We start from the raw sequence: 19,499 nt of genomic DNA on the forward strand, positions 1-19,499 counted from the left end.
TAGAACTGCTATTGAGCACTTCCTAATCTGTGACTTTAGGGATGGATTTGCACTTTTCTTAAAGAGAATCTGTATTGTTAAAATTGCACAAAAGTAAACATACCAGTGCGTTAGGGGACATCTCCCATTACCCTCTGTCACAATTTCGCCGCTCCTCGCCGCATTAAAAGTGGTTAAAAACAGTTTTAAAAAGTTTGTTTATAAACAAACAAAATGGCCACCAAAACAAGAAGTAGGTTGATGTACAGTATGTCCACACATAGAAAATACATCCATACACAAGCAGGCTGTATACAGCCTTCCTTTTTAATCTCAAGAGATCATTTGTGTGTTTCTTTCCCCCTGCAGCTATCTTCCACTAAAGTGTCAGGCTGTTTCTTCCTGCAGAGTGCAGACAGCTCTGCCTGTATTTAATTCCTCAGTATGTGAAAGCCCAGCCAGCTCAGAGGATGATTTATCCAGCTTGTAAAAGATAATAGACAAGAGAGAAGCTGCACTAATCTAAATAACACACAGGCAGTGTGCATAGAGGGGCCTGGAAGGGGGAGTTCTTAGCAAAAACCACAACACTGAAGAACTTGGCAGCCTTCCAGACACAGGCCGACAAGTCTGACAGGGGAAAGATGCATTGATTTATTACAGAAGAACAGAGGCGCCAAAAGGATAAAAGGAAGCTAAATGAGCTTAAAAACCAAATTCTTGGTAAATAGAGGAGGTAGTGGCTCTTCTACTGACCACATATGCTATTGCTCCGTTGTTATTGCCTGATGAAGCGGGATCAAACCTGCGAAACGCGTTGCATATTTGGAGTTCATAAATAAAATATATTGACTGTGTTTACTACAGTCGTTGTGTGTCTACTTGGAGGAGGGAAGTCCACCACTACCTCCTCTATTTACCAAGAATTTGGTTTTTAAGCTCATTTAGCTTCCTTTTATCCTTTTGGCGCCTCTGTTCTCCTGCATAATATTGAGTCCACCCTGGGTGGAGGGTTGAACCCCCTTTTTCTCATCTACAGAGAGCGACTTCTTATTCCTGAGTGGGGTCAGGAAAATCTCCCCACCTGCCTTTACAGTGGTTGCCTAATGGTAACCCTGGTTTGTGAGTATTAATATTTACTCTATCTAGTAACCATTTACCAGTACATATTACACTATTGGGGCTCTTGGTGTTCCTTGTTTTTGATTTATTACAGAGACTGTGATAGCAGAAAGTGCTGCAGTAAGCCAGAACACATTAGAATAGCTTTTGGAACTTGTAGGATGATAAAAAACAGGATGCAATGTTTGTTACGGAGTCTCTTTAACTGTAGTGCAGCTCTAGAAATTCATGCTGAACTGTGGCTATTACGTAGGATTTAAGAAGTTTCTTATTATGCCGAACAGTCCTCCTGGTTAGAACAGTTTAAGAAGAAAAAACTGTTGGTAATGCTTTGATAATTCTGGCCCTCAGATTTGCAATTGGTCAGTTACAATTGTGTGATGGGAATGGGCCTTTTGAAGACTGGTAGTTTTCGCAGGTTATCACAAACTAAAGGCCAGTTCCCATAATGCAACAGGAGCTTTCTTTGTTCTTCACAGTTAGATGTGCAGTCAGTCATTATAATATAGTGAAGTGGACACAGCAAACTTCAAGACTGCATCATAATGCAAAAAGTCACACTGCAATAGTAAGTCTTTTACGATATTCAGAGTGCATCCAGTGTGATTCAATCCAATGAACTACAGTTTTTACAGGGAACACAATGCAGCGAAAACAGGGCTTTAGCGTCAGGCTAGGTTTACATTCCCACTACTCACCTTTTTGCATCCAGCCCCTAAACTTCTGCCATTGTCACTGCTGCCTTCAGCTGCTCCTCACCTGTCTTCATTGCCATTCGGGTCCTCCATGCGCACTGACACCACTGCAGGGCTTTGGGACAAGTGCCAGTAAACTCAGAGCCTTTGGCAAAAACAAGGACTACCATTGGCTAGATCAGTGGGATTCAACCAAGCAACCGGGAGAATGCTCATTGGTCCACCACTCATGAACCAATGAAAATCCTCCCTGGCGCTACAGATGATTCCCATTAATCTTTTGCACTGCAGTGATAGCCCTGGTTCTGCCAGGACTCCAATACTGGCACTTGCCATCGAGCCGAGCAGCAGTCAGCCATGCGGAGAACCCAAATGGCTGTGGAGAAGGCACAGAGGACAGGTGAGACAGAGGGGTTGAAAGGACACTACCTGTTTCCTAGGCTTGCAGTGGTTCCATGAGCATCCAGTGTCTGCAGGCTCTAGAAAAATTGTGCCAGTTGGGAACGTGTGTTTCACTCCCGCTCCATTCTGAGATTTTTAATGCATTTCTCATGCTTTGTGACCAGCCTTGATTTAACACAAAAAATTCTAGCAGGTATTTTAACCAAACATAGTATGAAATGTAGGTATCAGTAATAGAAAATCAAAAATGCATGAAACCTTAGTAACAAAACTTTGTATTCCTTTAAAAGTGGTTTTTTGTTTGTTTTTGTTTTTCAATTGAGATGATGATGTATTAAATTTTTATTTTTCTCATCACACAGGGTTGTGGCCAAAGTGACGCAGCTCCACCTCATCCAAACAAACTCATTACCTACCGAGATAACCTACAAAGCCCCCACAGAGAAACTGTTTTATTTACCTCACATTTGTAGCCATTCCTGTGTGTCTCGCATTCGTAAAAAGATAACACATCGGGGCAAGAACCCTCTACTTGTGCCGCTGCTGTATGACTTCCGCCGCATGACTGCACGCCGGCGGGTAAACCGCAAGATGGGCTTCCACGTCATCTATAAAACACCATGTGGGCTCAGCTTGCGCACCATGCTTGAGATAGAGCGCTATATCTTTGAGACGGACTGTGATATGATGTTTTTAGAAATGTTCTGCTTAGACCCCTATGTGCTTGTGGATCGCAAGTTTCAGCCCCAGAAGCCTTTCTACTATATACCTGATATCACCAACGGGAGGGAGGATGTGCCATTGTCCTGCGTCAATGAGATAGACAGGACGCCCCCTCCACAGGTGGACTACAGCAAGGAGCGCATTCCTGGTAGTGGCGTGTCCATTAACACTGGCAAGGACTTTCTGGTGGGATGTGACTGCACGGATGGATGCCGAGACAGGTGGGAGGCTTATTTTTCTGTATCCCGGACCCTGTTTTTAACCTGAGCATATGATGATCGGCATGATCAGAAATGGTCTACAGTAAAAACTTTGCAGCCAAATTTTTAGCAGTTCCTGAAATGGGAGTGGGTATATAAGGCATAGGAGAATTGATAGTAAACTGAGCTTCTTTATCTATCCAGAAAGGTATGCTGCAAAGACAAACTGATGGTGCACACCTTCAACTTTGACCCACCACTGATCAATGTTACCACCTTAATATAGTATGAGAGTTTAGAGTTTACCTACACATTCTGCTCATAGTATCTGTTAATTTTCATGCTACATGGAGGTGGTACAACTGGCCAATCAAAATTGAAGGATGTACTAGGCTGAAAGTTGAAGGATTCCTTTAGGTGCTGTAAGACTTCCTGCTAACACTCTGTCTTCTGCTCCTGGGCATGTCTTTGGTACAAATCACTCAGGCCAGCAGTTTTCTCTGGTGCTATCATCATATTATCTTTATAATACACCCGTTTACTTCAGGGTTGCTCTAAAGCAGGCATATTATTTTTCTACAAAGTTTATTGGTGATCATTTGTGAAGTCTTCAGAATGTTTTTGAAGTGTAAGTACTCTTCAGAAACATTCCGAAGACTTAAAATACTCGAAATGCTTACCAAGATTTTCTAAAATCGGCTTTAGATTTGATTATAGGTGGTGTTTGAGTTCCAGGAAACCTTTTGCGTCTATACTGTACACGTGTATAAATAAAGTGCAGTGTTCTCCTCACGCTCTTTAGCAGGGTGCTCCATCCGGCATTCATCGGGTCACCTCCTCATCCTCCTGCATTCCACCATCGCACCTTACCCGGTTACTTTTTCATGCCATCCGGCTGGAAAATGTTTAGGGGGAGAACCCTGTAGTGCATCACTTTTTCCACATTTTGTTATGTTATACAGCCTTATTCCAAAATGGATTAACCTATTTTGGTTCCTGGACGTAGAAACTACGTCCAGGAACCATGCGCGCTACCGCGGCCGATCGCGCGCGTGCATGCGCGCTCCCGGCCCGCGGTTCGTTAGCCAGGCAATTAGTGAATCGGGCTATGGTGCCCGATCACTGATTCCTCTCCCCCGCTGAAAAAGCGACAGCTTCTCTTGGAAGCTTCGCTTTTTCTGGCTGTTCCCTCCCCGATGCGTCACTCTAAGCGTGTGTTACACTTAGAGTGACGTCATGTAAACAAACTCATGGCCGCCATCTTGTGGCCAAAAAGTTAAACTACAACAAAAAGTAAAAAAAAATTTAAATCAACACACAATAACATTAAAAAAATATGGTTTACATCCCACCCTCCCAAAAGTATCCAAATAAATTGTTTAATATAAAAAAAAAACCATTACAATAAAAAAAAAATGTAAATCTTTACCTAAGGGTCTAAACTTTTTAAATATCAATGTAAAGATGAAATATTTCTATATTTTTTTTTTTTTATTTTAAACTTGTAAATAGTGATAGATGCAAAACGGAAACCTTTATTTCCAAATAAAATATTGTCGCCATACATTGTGATAGGGACATAATTTTAACGGTGTAATAACCCGGGACATATGGGCAAATATGAGCAAATACAATACGTGAGTTTTAATTATGGAGGCATGTATTATTTTAAAACTGTAATGGCTGAAAACTGAGAAATAATGAATTGTTTCCGGTTTTTTCTTATTCTTCCTGTTAAAATGCATTTACAGTAAAGTGGCTCTTAGCAAAATGTACCCCCCAAAGAAAGCCTAATTGGTGGCGGAAAAAACAAGATATAGATCAGTTCATTGTGATAAGTAGTGATAAAGTTATAGGCTAATCAATGGGAGGTGAACATTGCTCAAGTGAAAACGACGGAACGCGAATGGGTTAAATTCATTTTTTCCCTCAGAATTCTACGCACAAAACCTCTTAATGACAACATGAAAAAACTTACTAGAAGTCTTGACAAATTTATTACAAATAAAAAAAAAAAACTGAAAAATCACATGTACATACGGTAAGTATTCACAGCCTTTGCTTAATACTTTGTTGATGCACCTTTGGCAGCAATTACGGCTTGAAGTCTTTTTGAATAGGATGCCACAAACTTGGCACACTTATCCTTGGTCAGTTTCGCTTATTTCTCTTTGCGGCACCTCTCAAGCTCCAGCAGGTTGGATGGGAAGCGTCAGAGCACAGCTATTTTAAGACTTCTCCAGAGATGTTCAATCATTTTCAAGTCTGGGCTCTGGCTGGGCCACTTAAAGTGAACCTCCGGACTAAAAATCTACTCAGCAGAACTGAAAAGACTTGGTGTTTCTTTAACAGTTTCACAGCATCAGAACTTTGTTTTTCTTACCAAAGCATCATTTTTAGCTGCATTTTAGCTAAGCTCCACCCATCAAAGAAAAAAAGCCCGGGCTTTTTTTCCCTGATGCTGTACAGAGCATCATGGGATTTCCTATGTTGTTATTCATGTTGCCTAGCAACTGGGAGAGGTGCTTAGGACACAGGACAGTTGGAACTGTGTCTCATGTTCCCTGTCGCCTCCTTTCAACCAAAAAGATGGCTGCCATCATGAAATCAAACATTTGCCTGTTCTTTTAAAACAGTGTGGGTAAGAGATTATATTACCTATCTATTTTAATTACCATAACTAATGTAACTTAATGACAGTATGTTTGTTTAGGCTGGAGTTCCTCTTAGGACATTCATAGAGTTGTCCTGAAGCTGTGTGCTTAGGGTCATTGTCCTGCTGAAAGATAACAGGCGCCCCAGTCTTCAAGAGTTCAAGAGCGTTTTTTCATCCAGGATGTCTCTGTACATTGCTGCATTCACCTTTCCATTTATCCTGACTAGTCCCCCAGTTCCTGCTGCTGAAAAACATCCCCACAGCACGATGCTGCTACCACCATACTTCACTGTACGGATGGTATTGGCCTGGTGATAAACAGTGTCTGGTTTCCTCTAAAAGTGAAGCCTGGCATTCACACGAATAAGTTCAATCTTTTTCTCATCAGACCAGAGATTTTTTTTTTCTCCTGGTTTGAGAGTCCTTTAGATGCCTTTCAGCAAACTCCAGGTGGGCTGCCATGTGCCTTTTACTAAGGAGTGGCTTTATCTGGCCACTGTCCCATACTGGCCTCATTAGTGGCTTGCTGCAGAGATGGTTGTTCTTCTGGAAGCTCCTCCTCTCTCAATGGATGACCTCTGGAGCTCTGACAGAGTGGCCTAAGGCCTTTCTACCCCGATTGCTTTGTATTTAACCCTTTCATGTAACATTTTAAATGACAGTTTCCTCTAGCAAAAATGTAAATTACTACTAACTTTGCACCTAACACTACAGTGTTAATATTGTACGCAGTTTACATATTAGTATGTTTAACTTCTAAAACTAAAGCTTGCTTGCTTGCTTCCTTTTTATTTTTTATTTTTTAGGTCCAAATGTGCATGTCACCAGTTGACAATAGAAGCCACTGGCTGCACGCCTGGGGCACAGGTCAACAATCAGGCTGGTTACCAGCACAAGCGTCTGGATGAGTGCCTTCCTACAGGGTAAGTACAGTTCACCAAAAGCCTAGGATCACCACAAAGGCCTATACCAGGGATCACACGGGCGTTTAGCTATGTATTGGCTAGGATGAAGCAGTAGTTGTCCATTCTGGGGATTTAGAGCAAGGCTAAACTACAATATGATGTCTGTATGAATTTTATTCTGCAAGCTATGTATGTGTAGGTGGATAAGATGTCAGCCTGGTCATCTTTTCTTGGTTCAGTATCGTTGCTGGTGTCCTGGAATTGGTTTTACATGAAATGGAATACAGAGTAAATGTGCCCACTTGTAGAGGTCCTTGCAATGGTTACACAAGTGTCTGTCCCCAGGCTTCACATTTCTGCCTGTTTTCCTCTTGTGACAGGGTGTATGAGTGCAACAAGAGATGCAAATGCAATGTAAATATGTGCGTGAACCGCCTGGTACAACACGGCCTGCAAGTGCGTCTCCAGCTCTTCAAAACACAGAACAAAGGGTGGGGCATTCGCTGTCTGGATGACATTGCAAAGGGCTCCTTTGTTTGTATATATGCAGGTAAGGCATTAAGGTTTGTACAAGAAATAGCATAACGTTTTAATTTTTTATTTCTGTTAAAACTGACCTCTGGCGTAATTTGGCGTTAATTACAGGGATATGTTTGTTAAATGTGCATTGGCTCCACTGGGTGAGGTTATTCCTATATTTCAAAGACAAAACAGGTCATCTACTCTCTTAAAGGAAAACTGAGTGAAATATGGAGGTTGCCATATTTATTTCCTTTTAAACAATATCAGTTGCCTGGCAGTCCTGCTGATCTATTGAATGACACCAGAAACAAGCATGCAGCTAATCTTGTCAGATTTGACAATTCTGTCAGAAACGCCTGATTTGCTGCATGCTTGTTCAGGGTCTATGGCTAAAAGTATTAGAGGCAGAGGATCAGTAGGACAGTCAGGCAACTGGTGTTGCTTAAAAGGAAATAAATATGGCAGCTTCCATATCCCCCTCACTTCAGTTATCCTTGAAGCTTGTTGTTAGCCAGCCAAGCACAGTATAGCTTACCTTAAACTTAGAAGGGCAAGAATATATGCAAGTTTTATCTTACAACCACAAAAGCTGAATTTCAATTAAAAGTAATGACCGTTAACAATTATAACTGTATGGGGACTTTTTATGAACTTTTTTTTTTTTTTTTTTTTAGCATTAAAAGATTTAAAGCACACTGTTCTATTGTATAGAGCAGAGTTCCCCAACCCTGTCCTCAAGGCCCACCAATAGTATATATTTAGCAGAAAACCACAAACGTGCACAGTTGAGGTAATTATTGTCCCAGCAGAGCTGGTTAACTACCTCTCTAAGGCTACATACACACTTGAGATAAAAGTGTTTGGAAAAGGCAAGATCATAGACCAATTTTACCCCATTCCATGTAGTATAAGAGCCATACTCTACACAGTCTATTCTTTTGAGCTGAACTCTCCATCAGATAAAAATCTTTGGAAGATGCTGCACACAAAGACCGCTGTACACATGCAACAGATCAGTATCTGCAAAAGATCAGTTCCTGAAAAAGATCCGTTCTTGCAAAATGCATTCATAGTCTGATATCTGCAGATCCTCCTACACACCTTGTTTAACAGACATTCATCTGCATATCTGACAATCATCTGCAGATCTGAAAATTCGTCCTGGTGGATCTGATCTGCAGATGAATGTCTGTTATACAAGGTGTGTATGAGGATCTGCAGATATCATAGACTATGAATGCATTTTGCAAGAACGGATCTTTTTCAGGAACTGATCTTTTGCAGATACTGATCTGTTGAATGTGTACAGCATCTTTGCAAATATTTTTATCTGATGGGGAGTGCAGCTCCATAGAATAGACTGTGTAGAGTATGGCTCTCATGCTACATGGAAGGGGGTAAAATTGGTCTGTGATCTTTCATTTTCCAAAGACTTTTATCTCAAGTGTGTATGTAGCCTAAAGGCCCATACACACGTCGGATTTTAGCGAACGACCCGTCGTTTGAACGTTCCGTCGTTTGGACGTTTCCGCGTCAAATCCGACGTGTGTACAGACTCGTTCGGGTGATAAGACTGGTTACCAACGATCCGCCGGGCGGATTTTTTTTGTGCAAACAATCAGGAAAAGTGAACGCTTTGACCTGAAACTGAATCTCTTTAATGTACTTTGCGATGAAAAGCACTCACAAAATTGCTTATCCAAGTGCTTTTTAAAGCGCTTAGTGATTTTACTATACTTTCCATTGAAGCGCAAATGCTCTGAAAATGGTGCAGGACCCGCGTTTGCGATTGGAAAAAAAAAAAAAAAAAGGTAATCGCTCTTGTGAGAACACCCACATTGACATTCATTGTTCAAGTGCTTTTAAAGCACTTTTTGAAATCACCAGCACTTAAAACAATCTCAAATCGCTTATCCTCCTGAGCGTTACGGCGCTCAGGTTTTGCCATTTTGTACCCGCTCCTTCCCCGAAGAGATCCCGCAGCTGAAAACACTCTAGCTAGCACTAGGCTAGCTAGTACAAATGTCCGGCACCCTCTGATCGCCGCCGCTTCCCTGTTAATACTTTACCCAGCCTGGATCCAGCGGTCCGCAGCCTCACCGGACAGCTCCGGTCTTCACTATGGGGAGGATCGCACATGACGTCATGCGCAAACCCGATCCTTCCCATAGAGAGACCGGAGCTGTGCCGGGAGGCTGCGTGATCGCTGGATCCAGGGGGGGTAATGTATAAAGGGGGGGGATCCGGGGGTGCCCAACACTAGTACTAGCTAGCCTAGTGCTAGCTAGAGGATTTACAGTAATTTGGAGCTAAAAATTTATTAAGGGGGACTCCTGGGACCACAGAGCGGTATGCCCGACACAAGGTTAAAATGTGAAGAAGCCCTAAATGTCTACAAAACATGCACTGTTGGTGGGCCTAGAGGACAGGGTTGGAAACACTGCTGTAAAGGGCAGACCAATGATGTCAGCTAATAAGGGGTCTAATTTGATTGGCTTATAGAGTAGATCTGTCCTGAGATATGCTCATTGCAGACTAGAGCGGTCTAGTGCTGTTACTGGTTTATGGTGGCCCCATCCACACAATACTGTTGTATGTGCTCGCATACCCCCCTACACCAGCACCATAATATGTTCTGTTAGACACCCTCTCAACAGATGCACCTATTGTCTCCACCCCCACCCTTTAGATTGTAAGCCTCTGGCAGAGCCCTCTCCCTTAAGGGGCCCATACACTCAGCAGATTTTCTGGCCGATCGATCGCAACTCGGTTGGCCGATCGATCGATGGCCGATTTCGATCGATTTCGATGGATTTCCATCGAACTGGCAGGGTGGAAAATTTAGGTCGATCTGATGAGATTGCTTATCAGTTTGCATTGGCCTTAATGGAAATCTGATGGCAAAAAAATGCCATCAGATCGAATTTCAATAGATTTCAAACTGAAATCTATTGGAATTCTATCCTGGTAAAAAATGTTCTAAAAACGCATCAGATAGATCATCAGATGCATTTCTTATCTATCTGCTCCCAATCTGATGAGTGTATGGGCACCTTTAGTGTTTCCAGCTTGATTATGCAATCTTACTGACAATCACCCCATTTGTGGACTAGAACAATCTCTATTTTGACCTATGACACTGTATTATCAAATCATTTGCATGATCTTGTTTTGTTGTGAGTTTCCTGTATGTCCTACCTTGGATGTTAACCCTTTTATCTAATGTGCAGCGCTGCGTAATATGTTGGCGCTTTATAAATATAATAATAATAATGTGCCTGTCATTCTTCTGAGTTTTAGTTCTCCAGCAGCTGAAAAGTCATACACTTTAATCATTTCTTGTATAATTTACTTGGTTGCACATTTGATTCTCATTACAGGTAAAATTCTGACAGATGATTTTGCAGACAAGGAGGGTTTGGAGATGGGTGATGAATACTTTGCAAATCTGGACCATATAGAGAGTGTGGAGAACTACAAAGACGGTTATGAAAGTGATGTTAAGTCATCTTCAGATAGTAGTGGTGTGGACCTCAAGGATGATAATGAGGAAAACTCTGGTACTGAAGAACAGGATGAGTCTCAAGATGACAGTTCTGATGACAATTTTGGTAAAAATGAGGACATCACAACTAGTTCTGTATGGCGGAGCTATGCCACACGGCGGCAGACAAGGGGGCAGAAAGAAAATGGGACTTCAGAGACTGCCTCCAAGGACTCTGCTTTAGCCAGACAGACCAGCCAAGAGGAAACCACAGACTGTAAACTGCCAGAGGAGACTTCCAAGAACAAGGTGGCTTCTTGGCTGAGCTCTAACACTATTGCAGACTCTCTAATGGACTCTGATAGCCGGTCATCTCTCAAAATGGGAGATGCGGCAGATGCAGAGAAGCAAGTGAAGAAGGAAGAACCTTCAAAGGTGAGATTGATCTATTGATTTATGCTCCGATATTCTTGTGACGGAATGCCCTTTGCATGTGGATGTAGGCTGCAATTATCAATGATGGCCCTTGTTGGCACGGGCCTGCTTTTCCAAGATCTTACGTATGTATTTGTATGTGTGTGTGTTTTATTTATTCACTTGTACAATTTTTGTAAAACAAAATCTACACTATAGGCCTGATTCGCAAAGCTACGGTAAGGTTGCTTTGTGCAGGCAATTTTACCGCTACTACTGATGCGACATAGCGCATGTTGCCTAATTACTATGACCCATGTTACCCTAGCGGTACTTGTATTAAGTAATGCACGTCACACTAATTAGGCAATGAGCGCTATTCTGCCATTTGTAGTAATGGTAAATTGCCATACGCTACCTGCACATGGTTATTCAGTGTTCTCCCCAGAATTTTTTTTCTAGCCGGTTGGCAGTAAAAATTAGCTAGGTGGGAAACTGAGCAATTGCCCAAGCCCCCAGAGCTGCCCGATGGGCCTTCAGGTCTCCCCCTAATAGATAATGCTCCCCTGGGGCCCCTGTAGAGTATGCTTCTCTGCCACATGATTGCTGTGTGCACATTCTTTCGAGCACAGAGAAACGCATACTACAGACACTCCTCAGACAAGAGCAGCTTTCCTCAGGCATGGCAGCAGCATGTGGAGAAGAGGCAGCCCAGCCAGGAGAGCAGTGAATAATAATTTATGAGGTGGGATCACACAATCCTAGCTTGCTATCCAGTGTGTCATCTGCAGCAGCAAAGGGAAAGTGTGTGAGAAAGATCCTCTAATGTACCAGTGAACAGCACTGCTGCCCCGTAGCATTTGCTGCTTGAATTACATGATTTAGGTATACATATGATGGTAATTCAGGCAGCAAACTCTAGGACGCAGCAGCGGTGTTCACTGGTACATTACACAATCTTTCTTATAGACTCTCACAATCTTTATCAAACACTCTCCCTCTGCTACTAAAGAGCTCCGATTGTGCAATCCGGTCTCCTAATTATTCAATTATTCACTGCTCTCCTGGCTAACTCAGTCTTCTCTGTATTTTCTGCTCTGATAAAAGACCCATAACAGCCGGGCGATCACCACAATTAGCCAGGCGGAGTGCCCAGCTAATAGGACTTGGAAAGAACGCTGCAATCTCACCATAGCTGTGTGAATCGGGGCCTGTGTGTTGCAGTGTTATGACGCACATGCATAGTAATGTGCATAATAATGTCAGTTAAAATATTTGCATTATCTACACAACCAAAACCTTTAGTGCGGAATTCCGCAAACTGCATTAGCATATTGAAATCTGTTGCAATGCTAGTACCGTATATATTCGAGTATAAGCAGACTTTTTGGGCCCAAAAGTGGGGGTGTCAACTTATACCCGAGTACCCCCAGCATGTGAAAAGCGGAGACTGCTCTCCCTCTGAGTGCCTTGCCGGTATGTATAAAGCGAGTGGCCCCCGGCATATGCAGAGTGGTGCGGATGGCGTATAGTGCCATGTGTTGGTGCTACCGTATCATGTGGTTATGTAGTGGTGATGCTTCCAGCAACAACCTTCTCGCTCCCGCCCCCCAGCCTCTGTCATTGTCTCATAGCTATGACGCCTTCTAGTGGCCCGTATAGGCTCATAGTATCACATTGGACCAGGCACAGTGACTTGATTTAGACTGGGCAGTGAGCATTCTTGAAGGATAGGGAAGTAACAGCTGCAACCTCTGATACCCTGTTCTTATTCCGGTAGATAACATTTTAATTAGGATATTTAGGATAAAGAGTCTAAGGGGCCTATTTAAAAAAAAAAACAACTGATAATAAAATGGCAACCATCTTAAACAATGGCTGCTTTTAGGTGGAATAGTCAGTCTTTGAGAGCCAGTTTCAGCAGAAATCTGCACTAAAAATCTGTGCTTGCTTTATTTATCACAGATCAACTAATCTTCAATGGCTAGAATGGAGAAAGAAGTGTTGGGATAGAAACGGAATGTAATGCCTGGATGAGAGCCACTAGGAAGGTGCACAGATATCACTGCTACATTCCACCCGCACCACCATAAATGTGTTATTTACTTACCGGGGGCCTCTTCCAGACCTCCACAGTCTGTCGGGTCCCTGCAGCATTTCCCACCCTTGGCTTATACTCGAGTCACTCACTTTTTCCCTTTTGGGAAGGGGTGGCTTGGGGGGTTGGCTTATACTCAGGTCTGCTTATACTCAAGTATATACAGTACACGTAAGTCCACATTCGAATCGGCACCACCCAAGTAGTTTAAATAGCTCTTTATGGTATCTTTTTTTAAAAAAAAGGCATGATGTCACTGAATCCAGCAACAGCAACGCTGTTTCGGCCAAACAGCCCTTTTTCAAGCCATGTAACAAACCTCACCCTTAATGACAGCTTGAAATAGGGCTTATTGCGCAAAACAGTGTGGCTGTTGCTGGATTCAGTGACATCATGCCTTTTTAAAGGATATCATAAAGAGTTATTTTAACTACTTGGATGGTGTTAACTCAAATTTGGACTTCCTATTACTCCACTAAATGTGCTCCAGGATTGCCTTGAGACCTTCATCTATGCACCATTCTTCAGCCCTTTGGCAGACCAATTGCCTTCTGCTAGAGTCAGGTATTTTACATTATGACTTCTCAAGGCTTTTGGGCTTTGTGTATTATTACCACAATGTTTGGGTATTTGTTGAGTTTGGACATCTCACTGGACCTTAGTCCTGTTGCTCTTCAGGAGTTGTTGTGGAATCTTTAATCTGTGAGGGTTTCACCCATATGCAATGCTATTGACTTGGTTGTGCCATTTAGAGCCATTCTTCCTGCATCTTACACCCTGCTATCAGGTGTGAGGTCTGGTTCACTCTGCAAGAGCTTTTTTTAGCGCTAGTGATTTGAAAATCTCTTGCTAATGCAGTGCTATTGGGGATTTTTGTAAAATCACATTTGCTCAAGTGAGAATAAACTCATAGCATTACATTAGCAAGAGCTTTTAACATCACAAGCGCTTAGAAAAAGCTCTTGCAGTGTGAACCAGCCGTAGACTGCCTGATGCCCCTCTGCACAACCTGTATCTCTTTTCCTTACTAGTACTAGATTCCTGCTTCTATGGTTCTTGTGCTTGGAGCCTTTTCTTGTGTTGCCATGAGTGCCTTAACGCTGTCCCCACTGCCTGTCCTTTTTTAGCTACTGCTAGAAATGCCAGCATCAGCCGCCTAGCATCCGCAATCTCCTCTTTTGGCCAGCGTATCATACTAGCAGGATATTTTATGACTAGCAGGGCTTAATTGTTGATGATGGGGATGTTGTTTTTCCCTTTAATTGCTTTTCAGCCCCTATCTTATTCTTTGGTGGTACTTTCATGTTGCTGTCTTCCTATCATTGTTATTGTGGTTTCCACACAGCTTGTAGCAGGTCTGTATGTCTGCGGTTCGCCACCAGTCTTCTCCAATCTGAGTAACCATCCTGGTTTCCTCACTGTAAATCTGTGCATCAGAAAACTCACGATTAGTTGGTGACATGGGCTTGCCTCAGGCGTGCAGTCTAAGTGGAATCCTAGTCTTCACCAGAGCACTTGGAAAATAATGATGGGTTGGCACCCCTAATGGTACTGTTCTGCTTTGTGGCAAGGAATCACCAGGTTGCGACCCAAAGGATCACCCCTTCAAGAGTTTGGAGGATAAATAGCTCTTCAATGTGAAGACAGCAGGAACATAAGGCAATCAGTAGTCTGCTTAACCAGAGGTTAAGGGAGGTGGCAGTTAATTGGTAGTTGGGTTCAAGCTGAGGTTCAGATGAGCAGCTGGCAATCGGTAGTCTGGTTTGAGCAGACGTCAAGGCAAGTTGGAAGCAATTGCTGTTCAGATGCAGACTACGATTTGGACCAGTAGAACCAGCAACATTAGGCTATCTGGGTCAGCAATAAATAACCGGAACAAGAGTCACATGCTGATACAACAGTGAACTGCTTAGAACGCACAGTACCAGGTGCCTGCTGAGTAAGGGTTAAAATACTCACCATGGTGTTTGGCACCCATGCATTATAATGTGCATAGACACAGATCTTTTTGAGGATATTGTCACACAACAGCCTGTGACTTACACATGCACACATACCCCCCAGCAAGGCTATAAGGGTGCATTCTCAAAGCTCATGTGATCCTGTGTGTGGAGAAGGAAGGCTGCATGCCCAGGGAACAGATTACATTGCTCCCATCACCAAAAAGGCAGCTTCCAGATGCTTCCGGAACCTGGTTTTTCAGGCTTAACAAGGTGAGAAAGCACAGATTAGTCTAGTTACCTAGACATTGAGACAAGACACATGAAGCCCTCAGCCACAGTCTTGATGACCTTTTAGGCCATTCACACTTAGACCTCTATTCATAAAGCATTCCCGCATGCGGTAATGCTCAAAACAGCTGGCTTTACCGACCAACTAGCAAAGTGTCAATTCATAAAAGCTGTTTCCGCATGAAAAGCTACAATTTCTGAGCAGTGCGGGAAATTACCGCCTTGTGCGGTATTTATCTCAATACATGGCTGCAGTCAGGCGTGTGTACGAGCCTTTAGTGACAACGACGGCTCCGTCGGCACCTCCCGCTGTTCGGATTTTCCGGGCGGATCATTCAGAAACAGCCTTATCAGTCCGGTGACACTGTACACACGCTGTACTGTCTGCTGAAAACCCGCCCAGCGGGAGGTGCCGACGGACCCGTCGTTGGCTGCAGTTAGGCATGTTTACGAGCCTTAAATGTAAATTCATAAAGATTAGATCAGGCGGTATCAGGACGGAGAATACCAGCTGTTTAGAAAAGGATATAAGCCACCGGATAACGGCTAAGTTGATGGAGACAGTCCTCCCAGGCAGTAGCAGTGAGAGCAGTACAAAAAAGGCTTTCCTGAATACCCAGGCTGTGTTTAACCTCTTGGGTACCTGTTTTCAGATAAATTTCACATCAGAAAGCCTGCAACATTTCTTGAAGTTCTTCTAAGCTGCGGCAATTAAATAGATTGTTTAGAAAGACTAATAGACAGATTCAGAGAAAAATCAGGGCAAGAAGAGGCAGTTTAAAAAAAAAAATTCACATCTAAAGGGAAGTTGGGGCTGCCTCGTTTATTGTAACTCTGTCTCTGCACAGAAAAAATGTGTCAACTCAGTCAGCACAGCCAGTTTAGTTTGGGAATTCCCTGACCTTTTATCACAAGTGTAAAAATGTTTCTGAATTAGTACACAAAAGTCTAAAATACCGATGCTGAATTTTCCCTCCAAGTTTTTTTTACCACAAAAAATTTATGAATAGAGCCCTTAGAAGCGCAAAACGCTGGCGAGTTTTGCAGGAGTGATTTTTCCCGCGGAAAAATCACTGGACAGTGCAACAATTTCTCCGTGATCGCGTTTAGCGTTTCTATAGCACTGAAATGCGATCGCCTGAAAATGGTGCAGGCTACACGTTTGCGTTTCGCGATTTGGTGCGATTTGCGCCGATTAGCGCAAATCACCCAAGTAAGAATGGGCCCATAGGGTTTTATTACACTAGCGCTTTCAAAAGCGGTAGCGTTTTGCCGAAATCGCCGGCAAAACGCTAAAGTGTGAATGGGGCCTGACACAGTGAAAGAGGCCAATGAATTTAGCCCCAAGCTTTTTAGGACTGCGTAGTTTCAGATCAGAGCTGGTGAGCCATAGCAAATCCACAGATCACCCTGTTCTTTGGCTCTATATTGACCTTTGCACAGTTAAACCTGAGGAATCTTTTAGATTGGAATTCAGAAAGGAAATTCAGTCGTGGACACGAAATGCAGCAGAACCATAGGCAATATTAGGAAGTGAAGCTGGGTAAAACCTGTGGTTTCCAGAGTAGTGACTGTTACAGAGTGTACAGGCCCTGGGCAGAAGTCAGGATGCGGTGGATGAGAGTCTGTCCTTTTTTTTTTTTTCCGTTTTTGTATCAAAATGTTTTAGGCATTAATGGTATACAGGTGTATCACTTCTTTCTTTTTCATTTTTTTCCCCCCATATCAATGCATAGATGGGTCTTGGGTTGGTGAGGCAAAATTGTTGCCAGCACAGTAATTGGATTGCAAAGCTATTCTTCCTATGGACCATTAGGATTGTGGTCTTTTAACCAGACATGCCATGTATAGCTGGAAACAGTGGAGATAGAATTATAGCAGCGTTTGAAAGTTAGTGAACCCTTTAAAACTTTCTGTACTTTTTATATGAATTTGATTTAATATATGATTTTTAGACAAGTCCTGACCCTGATAGCTCTTGGTGATCCAGAACCACTAGGAAAGTATAAGGGACTATGAGAGACCAAAAAGTCCTCTATTAATAAGCAACGCTCAGTGTAATTTGCCTTCTGAAAGCAGAAATGATTTGTGGTAATTCAGCTTTACGTAACGGAAGTTTCCCATGATGCATCACTCCTGAATATTCTCACTTGAATTGATGATCTTTAGTGATACTAAATGTCTAGTTACTGCCATGATAGAAAACATAGTTCACGTGTAAGAGTGACTGTAGCTTAAAATAGCTTGTTTTTTTTTTCCTTTTTGAAAGTAATAGTAATAAAAAGTAGATAGTGCTGGGAGGGAGAAGGCGCCTCAAAAATAACCATGGATGTAGGAAAATATAAAATGGCTTACCTCTAAGAAGAAAGGGCAACACCAATATAGGTAAGGCATTGTAGTAATCAGGTTTTTAGCCTTTTAGGCGCTCCAAGCTCTGCACCTCGGCTACCCACACACTGCTTTATTTTATCTGAGGAAGCGGACTGTGCTCCGCAAAATGCGTTATCGTTTTAGTGTCTGTTTATTAAAATGTCTTTCCTATATTGGTGCTGCCCTTTCTTCTTAGAGGTAAGCCATTTTATATTTATTACATCCATGGTTATTTTTGGGGCGCCTTCTCCCTCCCAGTGATATTGTTTACAGCCCCCTAGCTATTGGAGGTTGCTGTCAATTGTTTTGTGTACCCAAACAATCGTTTTTTCTGGAGTGCGGCCTATACATTTAAAGACAAAGAGCCCGAGTGGGGACGGGATTTCCTCACTTGCTTTTATACTGAGGTTGCTTGTGTTGCTCACAAATCACTTTGTATTTATCCAGAACTATACATTAATATACTACACCATAAGGGGCTCCTGGTCTCTCTCTGTGTTTTTCCTGTATCTGTAGAACGTTTTGGGTCTCCTCTGGACTACACACCACCTCAAAAAGTAGATATTTAATTTATAAATAAGTTTACTGATGTATGCAGAACAATATACATTATTGTTATGGAACGCCTTATAATGCACTGCTGTTATGTCCTTGTAAGACTTTGCACTGACCTGTGTGCCTCTTTTTCTGCACAGGAACCTGAAGACAGGAAGCCTCCTGGGTAAGTACCATTATCTGCACCCTTTCAGGAGGCTCTCTGCAAATCTGTGCCTTCCTTATTGTCCGGATGAAATAATTACCGGTAATCAGACTGCGCTTATGCTCTGGTTTAGGTTGGAATAAAAAAAAAAAAAAGAGAGAGAGAGAAGCATCCACTTGCTGTCAGCAGCAGTTGTTCAGTGAATTCTGTTTTTTTTTTTTATATTGTCTGCTGTGATCCTCATTGATTCTTTGCTTTTTCTCCTCAGGGGTGGAGAGAGCAATAAGATATATGGTTATAATCCTTCTCCTGCCAAACCTCAAGTACTCAAGAGGCCAGTCAGCAAAACTGCCATGCACCAGCGTAGGCGACATGCCAACGCCCATCCTCGTGAAGTAAGCGAGCGCCAATGTATCGGTCATTCTGCATGTACTTCCTGCTAGAAGGAAAATGCTCAAACAAATGGCTGGTAGTTAGGAATGCAGTGTGTCAGAAGTATCAGAATCAGAAATATTTTAATCGCCAGGCACGACTGGGTCGTGCTCGGAATTGGGTTTGGCACATACAATTGCTCAGCAAAGGGTTCAAAGGTATAGCTAACAGAAGGCATAAATAATAACAATAGGCATAAACAGGAGTGCAAATTGATAAACAGGCAGGACTGCAGATTGATAACTAGTTATAGCATGAGTGCAAGTTAGAATGAATCGCACAGAGTGCAGTTGCAAACATAAAAGTTACTTCCGGTACTGGTCTGAAGATGAGTGCAATTTTACGCATGAGAACAAGTCCAGTGTTCTCCCCAGGATCAATCAGCCGGGCGGAGCGCCCAGGTAAAATTACCGCCCGGCTGATGAAACCATCGTCACCGCGAGCCGCGCTCTTAGATCACAAGTGCCCGGCTGTCAGGACACGCGTCTTCAACTCTGCGCACGAGATCTCGTATTCCCGGCAAGCTCGTGCACTGTTTGGCTCAGCACATGGTAGCTGCCGACTGT

The 19,499-nt window shown here is 42.8% G+C and overlaps 1 protein-coding gene across 7 annotated transcripts in view; it reads left to right on the forward strand.

Moving 5' to 3' along the window:
- The window catches only part of SETDB1 (SET domain bifurcated histone lysine methyltransferase 1), a 214,653-nt gene that overhangs the window by 183,152 nt on the left and 12,002 nt on the right, over positions 1 to 19,499 (forward strand). For all 7 annotated transcript variants that reach the window (XM_068253260.1, XM_068253256.1, XM_068253262.1 and 4 more), the window contains 6 exons: positions 2,561 to 3,142; positions 6,584 to 6,700; positions 7,063 to 7,232; positions 10,585 to 11,123; positions 18,497 to 18,522; positions 18,770 to 18,896. In XM_068253260.1, coding sequence (XP_068109361.1) covers positions 2,561 to 3,142; positions 6,584 to 6,700; positions 7,063 to 7,232; positions 10,585 to 11,123; positions 18,497 to 18,522; positions 18,770 to 18,896 — 1,561 coding nt within the window. The remainder of the gene's footprint in view (positions 1 to 2,560; positions 3,143 to 6,583; positions 6,701 to 7,062; positions 7,233 to 10,584; positions 11,124 to 18,496; positions 18,523 to 18,769; positions 18,897 to 19,499) is intronic.

This window comes from Hyperolius riggenbachi, chromosome 9 (assembly GCF_040937935.1).
Source record: "Hyperolius riggenbachi isolate aHypRig1 chromosome 9, aHypRig1.pri, whole genome shotgun sequence".
Taxonomy (NCBI): Eukaryota; Metazoa; Chordata; class Amphibia; order Anura; family Hyperoliidae; genus Hyperolius; species Hyperolius riggenbachi.